Raw genomic sequence first — 13,695 nt, 5'->3', positions numbered from 1 at the left:
GTGCTGCTCGGTTATTGTAATTTGCGGGTGCAATTTTTCACATTATGCTTTACTAACTCATAATTTGTAATTTGAGAATTTCTATTTGTCATCAACTCTGACAGACTAAATGGGCGATTCTGTTACTGTAATCATAAGTTACAGCTTTAGTTTGATTACGTCTGACCCATTAACTTTATTATGTTTTCCAGCATGACTACAAAGAGTAAAATCCATGTTTAATGTTGCAGAACTTATGTTCTAGCGGCAGATTTCTTTCAGGTTGGAGGATTCCTCTCTTCCTCAAATCTCTTCTCTTCCTGTAATTGGCTTGACAGTACCAAAAGTAAACTGGTTGGCTCTGAGTACCAATTAGCTTGTGAACACAAACAGTTGCAAGCCACTCTCAAGAATGAGTCTACGTAGTCCAAACTGTGAAAATGTACAGCGTGTTGACAAAAGAAAGTGAAGATACAGTATAGATACCGGGTTGCTCCTGTGGGCATATGATGAAAGCACAAGGTTGGTTTTCTTTGACATTGGAGTGTTTTCGCTATGCAGCTTTAGAGCTCCAGACTCTGTTGATCTCTTTAAACTCCTCAGAAATGCATTTCCAGCTGCCAGCCACATGCCAATCATCTATTCGACTAGTCTTTAATATAGTCAACAGTAGAGGCAGAGAGATAAACACAATCCCCTGTTTTGATGGCCTGTGGATGAAAAGAATTCCTCAAAGATTTTGTGCAGAGATGACAAAACAACAAGGTTTGGAGGTTATATTTCACCTTCCTCATAAATTCTTGGACCTTTCCTGGCAGCATTTGTGAAAGATTGTCATGCATTTTCATTTATTATTTACTGCAAGACTTGGACATTGCCATCATTTTCAATCCCCCATCTTCTGGATTGCCACACGTGGTCTTGATGTATGCTAAGCTCACATCAAGCCCGCTCTGTGGTTTAACAAAATTGACACTAATTGCATTAAGGCAGGATGTCATGAAATTTTCTGTGTGATCAAAATTAATGAAGTATAAATAAAATATTCCAACACTGAAGGCGGACTGTAGTGGAAGCACCCACTGCAGAGAAATAAAGCCTAGTTTTCAAAATAGTGTGACAGAAAATTGCCACAAGCTTGTTTTGGTACAGTTAGGAGAGGAAATATGTGAAGTATAAATGTCCCCCTTAATAGCAGTGATGGGGACCATATAGGGACAGTGGTAAAGTCAGGGTACAGTCAGGGTAGAGTCTATTAAGTTTCACGGTATTTACGATTAAATAGGTTATCAAACTTTTTAAAATAATGTTGATTTAAACACCAAAATAAGCGAATTTTGTAAAATTACTCGACAGTTGGGTGATGTGGATCACTTGTGGCCTGGAAGGGAAAAAAATATTTAGGGAAAAAAGTTCACCTCTATGTTTAGAGACTATTTATTTCTGTTTATGGTTTAATGGATGGTTACCTACACCAATGTTTAGATTCACCCAGAATTCACCCAAATCAACTGACACTACAAAAATGAAGGGAGGGGACTTTCATTCCTCACGTATTTTTGAACATGAATACATTTGAAAAGCTGATCTTTTCACATAAGGATCAAGTCCACTCACACCTTCTGTCACTTTAATACATACAGGGAGTGCAGAATTATTAGGCAAGTTGTATTTTTGAGGAATAATTTTATTATTGAACAACCATGTTCTCAATGAACCCAAAAAACACATTAATATCAAAGCTGAATGTTTTTGAAGTAGTTTTTAGTTTGTTTTAGTTTTAGCTATTTTAGGGGATATCTGTGTGTGCAGGTGACTATTACTGTGCATAATTATTAGGCAACTTAACAAAAACAAATATATACCCATTTCAATTATTTATTTTTACCAGTGAAACCAATATAACATCTCCACATTCACAAATATACATTTCTGACATTCAAAACCAAACAAAAACAAATCAGTGACCAATATAGCCACCTTTCTTTGCAAGGACACTCAAAAGCCTGCCATCCATGGATTCTGTCAGTGTTTTGATCTGTTCACCATCAACATTGCGTGCAGCAGCAACCACAGCCTCCCAGACACTGTTCAGAGAGGTGTACTGTTTTCCTCCTTGTAAATCTCACATTTGATGATGGACCACAGGTTCTCAATGGGTTCAGATCAGGTGAACAAGGAGGCCATGTCATTAGTTTTTCTTCTTTTATACCCTTTCTTGCCAGCCACGCTGTGGAGTACTTGGACGCGTGTGATGGAGCATTGTCCTGCATGAAAATCATGTTTTTCTTGAAGGATGCAGACTTCTTCCTGTACCACTGCTTGAAGAAGGTGTCTTCCAGAAACTGGCAGTAGGACTGGGAGTTGAGCTTGACTCCATCCTCAACCCGAAAAGGCCCCACAAGCTCATCTTTGATGATACCAGCCCAAACCAGTACTCCACCTCCACCTTGCTGGCGTCTGAGTCGGACTGGAGCTCTCTGCCCTTTACCAATCCAGCCACGGGCCCATCCATCTGGCCCATCAAGACTCACTCTCATTTCATCAGTCCATAAAACCTTAGAAAAATCAGTCTTGAGATATTTCTTGGCCCAGTCTTGACGTTTCAGCTTGTGTGTCTTGTTCAGTGGTGGTCGTCTTTCAGCCTTTCTTACCTTGGCCATGTCTCTGAGTATTGCACACCTTGTGCTTTTGGGCACTCCAGTGATGTTGCAGCTCTGAAATATGGCCAAACTGGTGGCAAGTGGCATCTTGGCAGCTGCACGCTTGACTTTTCTCAGTTCATGGGCAGTTATTTTGCGCCTTGGTTTTTCCACACGCTTCTTGCGACCCTGTTGACTATTTTGAATGAAATGCTTGATTGTTCGATGATCACACTTCAGAAGCTTTGCAATTTTAAGATTGCTGCATCCCTCTGCAAGATATCTCACTATTTTTGACTTTTCTGAGCCTGTCAAGTCCTTCTTTTGACCCATTTTGCCAAAGGAAAGGAAGTTGCCTAATAATTATGCACACCTGATATAGGGTGTTGATGTCATTAGACCACACCCTTCTCATTACAGAGATGCACATCACCTAATATGCTTAATTGGTAGTAGGCTTTCGAGCCTATACAGCTTGGAGTAAGACAACATGCATGAAGAGGATGATGTGGACAAAATACTCATTTGCCTAATAATTCTGCACTCCCTGTACACCTTGCTAATTCCAGCTCGTCTTCTGAACTGTTTTCATTCTTTTTGGTACCGATTCAAAGGTGTTGGAAACATTTTTTAGAGATTCAGGTCTATTGTGACACGATAATGTCACGCAGTTGCTGTGATTTGTTGGCTGAACATCCATAATGCAAGTCTACTCTTCCACCACATCCCAAAGGTGCTCTACTAGAGTGAGAGCTGATGACTGTGGAGGGTATTTGTGAACTCATTGTCATGTTCAAGAAACAAGTTAGAGAAGATTTGAGCTTTGGGACATGGTCTTTTATCTTGTTAGAAGCAGCTGTCAGAATGCTGACACGGTCAGCAACAATACTCAGGTAGGCTGTAGTGTTTAAAATATTGTTTAGTAGGGAATAAGGAGCTCAGAGTGAGCCAAGAAATTATCCCCTGCAACATTATACCACCACTGTTAGCCTGAACTGTTGATGCACAGAAGGATGGATCCATGCTTTCATGTCGTTTATGCCAAGTTCTGACCCTATCATCCAAAAGTTGCAGCAGAAATCAAGACTTGTCAGACCAGGCGACATTTTTTTTCAATCTTTGCAAATTGTTTCCAGTTCTAATTTGACAGGAGTGGCGCATGGTGTGGTTTTCTACAACTGTAGCTCCCGTGCTTCAGAGAAGCGTTTCTGCATATTTTAGTTTAACAAGTTGTGTATTATTCACTGTTGCCTTTCTATCTGCTGAAAGCAGTTTGGCTGTTCTCCTGTGACCTCTGGCATCAACAAAAAACTGCCATACACTGGATATGTTCTCCTTTTCAGACCATTCTCCATAAACACTGGCACAAACAACCATGCCACATTCAAAGTTATGTAAATCCACTTTCTTCCTTATTCCGATGCTCAGGTTGAACTTTAGCACGTCATGTTGACTATGTCTACATTCTTAAATGCATTGAATTGCTGCCATGGGATAAGCTGGAAATCAACTTGCATTAACACACAGTTGAACAGATGCAAAAAAATGGCAGATGAGTAAATGTTATAAACTCTGAAATATTAAATATAATGAAGGGAGAATTTACCTATTTACCTCAGTTGTATTTTGCTGAACACGTATGGTTGTAATTTACTTTTTATAGCAGAACCGTGTCTTTTAAGGCAGCAAGGTAAATGGAATAGAGAAACTCTAAAAATGCTGAAGAGACCATATTTGTTAGCAGAGATGGTTGGCGAGCTTGAACATGTTGATGATCAAAATGGACAGAATATTTATCAAAGGCATTGCATGTGCTACATTTCTATCATGAAGATGAGTCAAGACCACTTAACATACTGAGCAGGCATTCTTATTGCTCATTAAACTCCTTTGATTTAAACATTCATTGTCTTATTGTTTTATTCTCAGCTGCTGTACTTTGAGCCTATGGTGTTTATGTAATGACCCGCAACCTGTTAACAATCATTCATCATCCATAGATTTTGGAAGGTAATCATCACCATGTGCATCATTGGTTTGTGCTTTTGCCAAGCATAATATATTGACTCCTTCAAAACAAGTCAATGGCTAAATTAGCAGTCTGACTGGAGGCAAAATTGTTTATGAGCTGGAGCAGAGTGCTGCTTGACAGAAGCGAATACGTGCATGTAGAAGATATAGAATTGAACTGTTAAGTAATATCTGAAATTCTCTATGTTTGAATTATTTAATATATTGGGTGAATCGATTATCCTTCTACAGCCAACACTTGAAGCTAATATTTCTAAATTGCTGGAACTGAATTAAAAGTGGGTCAAATCAAGTCTAAAAACTAACTTGTCCTATACTGCCATTACTATGTGGAAACATCCTGATTTCTTGCTTTGTAGGTTCATATTAGTATAATCAAGAAGCTGATTAACTACCTAATTCAACAGGATCTTTGACTGCTTATCTAATTACAGGCTTGATATTTACCACAGAAAGGACAGTCAGCTCTCATTAAGAGTCAGGCTGCAATCAGCAGCAGTTTTCTAATTAGTCATTTATTTGCTAGTCCAGGTTTTGATTAGATGTGGCCAGAGAACCTCTGCTGAGGACATGTTAAATAACTCTGTGTATTCTATAGCGGTTGTACATTTTAGACCATGTGTCCTTCTTTGTTATTCTAATTCAGCTTTTCTTTTACTCACTTGAAAGTGAAAATAGAGCAGCGCTTTAACATCACATGTCCTATTGCATGTTACAGGGAGGTTATACAGCTTTTCTTGTGGTGCAAAAAACAAAAAGCAAACACAAAAAAGACACAATATGATGAGTCTTAGTCAATAACGAGTGCACTCCTAAATGCGCTCAATGAATTGAATGGTAAGATGAATTGCTACTATATTTAGGTTACTTTGAAAATGGGCTGTCTTGTCTTCAGTTCTGCACTTCAAAACATTTTAGCTGTGTCCTAATTCAGACGCTGCACCAGTTCTTTTTCTTCCCCCCCACAATAAAATCAAAGCTGCTAGCTGGCCACTTATTAAAAATCCTTGATAGCACATTACCAAGACTTTCATATACACTAAAAATAATCACTTTAATTATTTATAGAAATAAACAATTTTTTGTCAAATGATTTTCAGTATAGGCCTTTGTGAATCTTACTTTGTAAAATGATACAGCCAGAAAGCTAAATACTTGTACCAGTTATGTTCCATTGGTGTAAAGTTCTCATTAATGTCTTTTGCTAATGCAAAAGCAACTGCTTCACAGTAATGCTGCTCCAGTGTTTCTATGAGAGCCTTACTGCTTCTTTATCTCATCTAGGAAATGGGTCTAATTGCTATGGTTTGAGAGTGTGTGCTATGCAGAGGTTTTTCTACCTTATTTGGCTTGGGTTTGGATTATATATACTGTATATACTGTACATTATCATCATTTGGTCCTTGTCAAACTGAATTTGGGAGAGTCTGATCCATGTCAAGGACAAAAAGGTTGATATTCTTAAGCTGACAAAGCACTGAGGAAATTCTTTATTGCATTCAGTGTTTTTAAGTTTCATATCGCTGAGCCCAAAGTCGATATGTCAGTGGGGAAGGTTATTTGTTGACAAACTAGTTTAGGCATCTAAGGCTTAGACTTGTGTCTCCCTGGAAACACTGCTGCTGCACCCCTGCAAATCAAATGAGTCAAACGAGTCCCAGCTTGTTCCTTGTCTGTGTTTGCATTTTTTTTAATAAATACTGATTTTTTTAATGTTTTTTCTTTAGCGTGTCGATGATTTACCCTCTGTGGTCCTCTGTTAGGAACTGTTGGTGACTGTGAAAATTTAGTGCTATGACAGATGCTGCTAATTGTCATTCAACAGAACTGTGACTGTGATTTATTACTTCTCAGCTAAAAATAGTTAATATGATAAATCTCTTCCACTGATCCACTGAAAATATCAGTTTGTATGTTGTTTCAACTTTTGTGTTGTGCTGCTTACTATTTAGTCTTTACAACTAATATAAATTATTTGTTCAGTGCATATGTGCCTACATCTATGTGTCTCCATAGACTAAATCTTGCCTCAAACAAGATGCTTTTTTATTGCTTAAAGATGAAAAAAATAAATTGTTCAAATCTTAATCTTAATACTATTGTATCCTTCTTTTGACATTCTGCAAAATAGTAAAATATTATTCATATCTAACGGCCTGCTGAGCTGCGGGGATAAAAATCTTAACCCCTTTGGTAACAATTATGGCTTAAAAAGTGGCTTGGTCTTCTCTTCTTCTCTCCCCTGGTGAGAAAGAAGAGCAGCTTTGGAAGGATTGTCCCCAAAAAACTTCAATCTCCAAGGATGCATTGCTTTAGCACGAGCCAGAGATAGGATTTTCAAGTTAGATGTTACAATTTTATTACTAATTTTAATATTTTTTAACAATATTTTATCAGTTTATCTGCAGATGATTTCCAAGACCAAAATCTGCAGATATTCCAATTAGTTTCATGATGAAGTTGTAATTAAAATGAGAAAAGCTTAAAACAGACTTTAATCAACAACCATTTCATTAACAAGTCAGCGCCATAGTTATCAAAGTGCGCCTTAGTAATTTTATCTTGCAGGTATTTTGCAGTTGTTAAGAAGAAATTTGACATTCACACACACTTTGTCTGTTTTTCATTCCAGCTTCACTCAAACTCAGACAAAGGTGATGGATCTGTCAGGTACATTCTGAGCGGCGAAGGAGCTGGGACTATATTTATCATCGATGAAGTGACAGGGGATATTCATGCCACTAAGAGCTTGGATCGGGAACGGAAAACACATTATGTCCTCCATGCGCAAGCATTGGACCGTAACACAGAGGAGGCCCTGGAACCAAAGTCAGAATTCATCATCAAAGTACAAGACATCAATGACAATGCACCCAAATTTCCAGATGGACCCTTTGTAGCTTTGGTGCCTGAGATGTCTGAAGTGGGTGAGTAGCTCTTCAAAATATACTGGACCTACAAGTGATTGTTCTCTATTGCCAATAGCAGTAAGCCTCCATTTGAATGGTTTGAGAGATGAAAAACTTTTGTTGCTTTTCAAATCTTCTTCATGTTTATAATCCTTTTTAATCCATCATCTTAAAAAAAAAAAAAACGTAAAACAAAACAATAAATTACAGTTAGAGCTTTGACTTTACACACTAAAGTACAACCCAAAGCTCCAACAAGATGGATTTAAAGATATAAGTGTGAAGAACCACTATCAAATATGTCATTACCCTGTGCAGCATTCTGGTTCGTCCTCTGCGATAATGTTCTCCAGAATGTTTGATGTTCTGTAAGCCAGCAAAGTCCTCTTTCTCATCTTTGTTTTCTGGTTGCTGCGATGGTTTCCGTCCCTGGTGGGCAGGTCTTTATAAAGCACTCAATAGTGGCTCTGCAGCAATCCCCGCCATCGAGACAGTGAAGTCTTCCATATCATGGAGAAAAGTAAAGCCTTTATCCACCTCCACCGAGACAGCGTCTCATACGCATAGCATCTTGTGGCAAACATTTATGTTGTATTTCTTTACTCTCTTGTTCTGTTTTTAGGTTGTGTGAACAATAGCCACCATTTTCTCAGTCCAGTGGATTCTGCCTCACGACACAATAGCTCAAAAACGTTACTCTAATATTTCACAGCGCTCTTTCAAAATATGTAGGTTGTCCAAACGGTGGCCAAACTGCTGTCAGAGCAATTTAACTCGGTATACAATGTGATAGTAAATTCTTGGCGCTGACAGTTTGTTGAAAACATTCCATTTCTATCCATCTGTCTAAAGGAATCTCCTGAGTTACTGGAAAGAAGCAGAAATTCTTTAACCAGAAAATTAATAACTTCATCAGCTCCATGCAGGAGCGAGATGGAAATGTGATAAAAGAAATTAAATATGCAAACCCCAACAGACCTGTACGCTCCCTCTTTATAAACAGTCAATATCTTCCTGGTTGTGTTCATGATTATTCATGGCAGGGCTCATGAACATATATTTCTAGTCAGTATATTTCTTTCTCAGAAGTGTCAGGAGCACGCCTTAATCTCTTTTGAGAGTGTGCTTTAGCACTGTATGCTGTGATACCTTGTTTAGAGACTATCATTAGGTTTTTGGGTCCAGTTTTAGGTACATGAAAGGGAGAGTCTTCCTCTTACACACGGTTTAAACTCCACATGAAACAGTCGTGATTAAAAGATGCAGCAGTTGCTGTATTCGTCAGCACAAATGAAAACGGCACTAATTTCTGTATTGGCATCCTTAGTTTAGTTCTAACAAGGCTTCTTATTCTAAAGTTTCCATGTTCGCTGCAAACTTCATCATCGGTTACACAATAAGAATCAATCACCATTGATGACCCAAGGGAGGAAATCAAGGACTGTGAAGAGGAAAATAATTAGCCTTTTTTTCCCACCCCCTCTTTTGCTCATGTCCATTAAAGTGATTCCTCTTTGGTTTGGCATCTGCAGCATCAAATCGGCTGTAACAATCAACTGTCATCACACTCTAAAGCACTAATCCCCCTGCATTTGTCAATACTGGAGCTCCCAAGTGTGGGAAAGGGCTGTCTTGGAGTATAGCAACTAATTGGTTGTGATGTTCTTTTTCCTGTCTAAATTGATCAGTTGGGCATGCGCCAGGTTGTCCGACTGTTTCATTCCTTTTATTTAATTGAACAGTTATATTTTGAGTACAAGATGAAAGGAGTATCAATTTCCTGCTTTATCTCTCCCACTTGAGATGGAGTTATAGTTGCTCTTTTCTTTAAAGGTAAAAGTTAGTGGTTTCAAAACCCAAAGGCTTGGATAGCCCCCTGTTTAAATGAATAGTTTAGATTAAATGAGTGTTATTGGGAATATAAATGTTATTGATAAGAATGTTAAGCAGAATCTCACAATCAGGTAAGTCTTAAACTCTTAATAAGCATAATAAAATTTAATGGTTGCACACACTTGACTTATTTTTTTTATCTCTTGTTATTTCCAGTAGATGCTGTTATCTATCAGAAAGCACAGATACATTTTGTTCTAATGTACTTGTAGCACATGTTGTTTTTGCTTTCACATTTCAAGTTAATTTATCCCAAACTGGGAAAGAAGCAAACACAAGAGACTTGACTCAGGTTGTGAGAAAATCTACTGTTAACCTCATTATCCAGTTTCACAGTCAGACAAGCCTTTATCCCTTTAAAGTTAATTTATGTTGTCCCGTATGACAAAAACATTGCTAAAATCTTTAAATAACGTAATGAAATAAGATGTAAAAATTGTAAACAGGGTTTAGGTTAAGCAATGTTCTCCATAGTTCAGCTGGTAAAAGTTTCCAGCCTCCACTTTAGTTTAAGTGGTTGTGTAAGACATGATGTTCAAGCAGCCACCAGCTATTTGTGGTGTAAAAGTGTTAATCCCTAGGAAGACTGCAACATGAAATGAAGGTACAGTGACCTTAAAAGTCCTGAAAAAAAAACAGATTTCCGTTTAACTTCTCTGTTCTTTTAGAAGTGAGATTTAAGTGTTCATTTTCTACTGAGTACAATCAGACCTTTTAATGTAGAACTCATCAAGTTAATAACTGTAAATATACGGTACATATATACACTGAGTACTTGAACACTTGAGTTGAAGTGCATTGTGAGCAAAGCCAAGCACACTGTACAGTGTATTAGGGCAGCATAATGAGTGCATTATCACCCAGAATATGCATTAACACGAACCTGTTACCGCCTCTTCCAGCAGCCGTACACACAAAAACATTATATATGCTATCCCTGTGGGGACACTCACTCATATAACGCAGCCTTTAGCCCCTTAACCCTACCTTAACCATCATAAATTAGAGTCTAACCTGAACATTAATTCTAAACATGATCCTGAAATGAAGTCTTTACCCTCAAAAAACGCAGTCTGGACCAGTCAGCACAGCTCCGTTTGCAGTCAGTTTAAAGTCTCTCCTGGGATATTATAGCAAAACAATACCCACACACATACACGCAAACACCAAATAGAAAGCAGAGTAAAGCTGTTTTGTCGTTTCTGCTACGATTTATAGAGACGTTGCTTATGCCTGTAACACGGAACAAGCTAAGGTCCGTCAGTTAAATCATGTTCTAATAAGTTTTAATTGACAGATGATTTAGAACCAGTTGAGCTTCCAGAGCAATCCCAGAGGTGATGAAGTCCAAATAATTCCCGGCACAATTTTCGCTGCGAGGCTGAGAGTACACAAGCATACTGTGAGGTACACGCTTCATTATGGCTGGCATTTTACTCGGCTCCAGCAGGATTCCAAGGAAAAAATAAATCATATTTGGTGGGACACAGTAGAGTGAGTTTCCCTTTTTCAGTTTCCTTGTTTAATATAGTTTAATTCTCTAAGGAGCACAAGAAAGCAAGTGTCCAGAAGATTAACAGGCCTTAAGATATTTATACTTTATCTATCTGCATGCCTCTATATCTACCTCTCCATCCATGTATCTAAATACACATACGTGTACATACATAATGTTTTAGCCTGTAGTCCAATTACAGTCTACTCATCAAGTAATTATAATGAGTTAATGAACCTTGTAATGAGTAACACTCCAAGTGTTTAATTTCTAAATAACAAAAAATAAAAAAATCAATTTTTCCCATTTAAGCATAATCGGAAACACAAATGATCTTTTTACATGACATGACATAACTCATGGATACTGCAGGCAAGATTTTTTTCAATTTAGTTTCATTTCTTTATTTATTGCAACATTAGTTCAGAATTTATTTATTTTTCTAGAAAGATGGTTTTGCGCAGAGGGCAGTTGTAAATATGAAATGTAGTTTTCGTTGCACCTCAGCTCATTGGATAAAGTCAAGAGATGCCCAGCATTTTAAATATCATTCTGAATCTAGCACTGTTATCCCATATTCAAATTACTATTATTATTATTTTGCATAGAAATTATTTTTTTACATGAATCTGTTTGTTAAAAAAACAAACAAACAATTGCACAGTTATAGCTTGGGTTGTGGCAGGAAGGTCATCATAGATAAAACTGCCAAATCAAATATGTGGAGCTACCCGAGCTACCCGCTGTGGTGACGCCTTGTGGCAAAGAAGCAGCTGAAAGTAGCCGTAACTCATAATTGCATTAACATTTGTGAACCTTTTAAAGAAACAACAAGAATAATATGCTGGTGTTTTTCTTTTGTTTGTTTGTTTGTTTGTTTTTTAAGGCACATCTGTGTTGCAAGTCACAGCAACCGATGCAGACGACCCCACCTATGGAAACAGTGCCAGAATAGTCTACAGTATCCTACAAGGACAGCCATATTTCTCCGTTGACCCCAAAACAGGTATGGTATAACTGCATGCTTGGGAAAAAAAATGCATCCATGCTCTTGAAAGCATGGTAACAATGAGTTATAAATGGGAGGTATAACTTTGATGTCGATCTCCTAAAATGATGTGTGCGTCATGCTGTGAAGTCTTTGCTTCTCACAGTGGAACATCCTGTTCTGTTACTGCAGCACGTCTCATATCATAAAAGCTAAAGCAGCCACAGCAGAGTTATGGACTGCTCATACAGTGCAGCTGCTGTATTGTTGAGCATGCGATCCACTTTTTGTGAGCAATAACTGACTCCTCAGGGGTCAAAGGAGGCATTTGTTGAGATGCCTTCAGAAGCCATTGTTTCTTACCTTTTTTGAAAGGGGTTGGTGGGGGCTGCACAGCAGGCAGCGCTCAGTGTTTTTTCAAAATCTATTTTTTGTCCATGGAGGCTAATAGAATCTATTAAATGTTAATAAAGCATCTAAAGTGCAAGACATATATAACTTTTTATATGATGTAAAAAAGCACGGAGGACTGTGCATGTGCATACATGTCTGACGTTTTGCACGCTTGCCTCTGCTGCTCCTGCTGCTGTTGGTTAACATGAACAACACTCTACTTGTATGAATTGATTCATTGCTGTCTGGAACAAGTATTGGTCCCTTTGAGACCATACCGCCCATGTAAAACATGAATTCTTTGCTGAATTAGCAACACAAATAAATTGCTGAATATTTTGGATTTGCCTCGAGGGAAAAGGCAGTGGGGATTGATGGAGCAATTTCACAAGGGTGTGGTGATTCAGAAGCAATGCCGATTTTTGAATGAAAATTGGCTCTCTCGTGCAATGTAGCATATTTTATCCTCCCAGCTACTGGATTTGTAGCTGTGTAGTTAAGTCATGTTTTTAAGGTATGCCTCACGGAGGTATACCTCTGCCAGATAGACACTGGCACTTTAAATTCATGTGTCTACAGAAGTGACTTTTGAGATTTTGAAATTTTGTCACAGCTTTTGTAAAATTGTGACATTATTTGTCCCCAAAATAACATTTGATGGGATCACAGTGAAATTTACCCATAATTAGTTCACCCTCAATTCCACATGAGCATAAGCATAAGGGTTTTCTCTTAGCCATTCCTGAGACAACATGTTCACGAAAATGGGATGTACAGATCAACATATGTATGGACAAGTGTACAAAGACAACCAAAAAAAAAAAAAAAAAGCTCTCTTTGGGCACGACTGCCGCCAGCTTGGAGGCATAACAATGATTAATCACCAGTGATTTCCTTTTCCTTTTTCCATATGCAGAGTGTTTTTGACACATCAGATGGCTTGTTTTGCTTGAGCTGACTAGGCATCTTGTCTTCATTGTAATTCAGCATGGGGCGTGCAGAGGAGGAGGTGGGGATGCGATCGAAGGCTTTTCCAGCTGCAGACGCTGCACAGCGCTGTTCCACCTACATGTATTAATTTATACGAGTTGGCTTTTGATTTTGCCACTAGCAAACCGCCCTCCTCCCTCAAATTAGGACAAGGGCCTTCAGCGGTCAGTTTAAAAATGTGCAGGTTGCTCTTGCATGTGGTCTTTAATATGCCAAGTCCAAGTCTTAAAGCTGTTGGAGTTGGCATGCTGCCACGTTTGAGTGCCACAATGGGGAAATGAAGCTGCTTCTGCATCTGTCTCACAGTGCATTAGATTGCTTACACCCTCTCCTAGCCTCATGTACCTGGCTCCCACTATGCTTAAACTGCACAGA

At 38.4% G+C, this 13,695-nt stretch overlaps 1 protein-coding gene across 2 annotated transcripts in view; it reads left to right on the top strand.

Annotated features, from left to right (window-relative positions):
• Positions 1-13,695, top strand: part of LOC116324451 (cadherin-18) — a 93,343-nt gene that overhangs the window by 32,525 nt on the left and 47,123 nt on the right. For both annotated transcript variants that reach the window (XM_031745045.2, XM_039617011.1), the window contains exons 3-4: positions 7,285-7,579; positions 11,836-11,955. In XM_031745045.2, the coding sequence (XP_031600905.1) occupies positions 7,285-7,579; positions 11,836-11,955 (415 nt within the window). The remainder of the gene's footprint in view (positions 1-7,284; positions 7,580-11,835; positions 11,956-13,695) is intronic.

The sequence above is a fragment of the Oreochromis aureus genome, linkage group 9, assembly GCF_013358895.1.
Source record: "Oreochromis aureus strain Israel breed Guangdong linkage group 9, ZZ_aureus, whole genome shotgun sequence".
Lineage (NCBI taxonomy): Eukaryota > Metazoa > Chordata > Actinopteri > Cichliformes > Cichlidae > Oreochromis > Oreochromis aureus.
The sequence above is the reverse complement of the archived record's forward strand: the minus strand, read 5'-3'. Positions and strand labels throughout refer to the sequence as shown.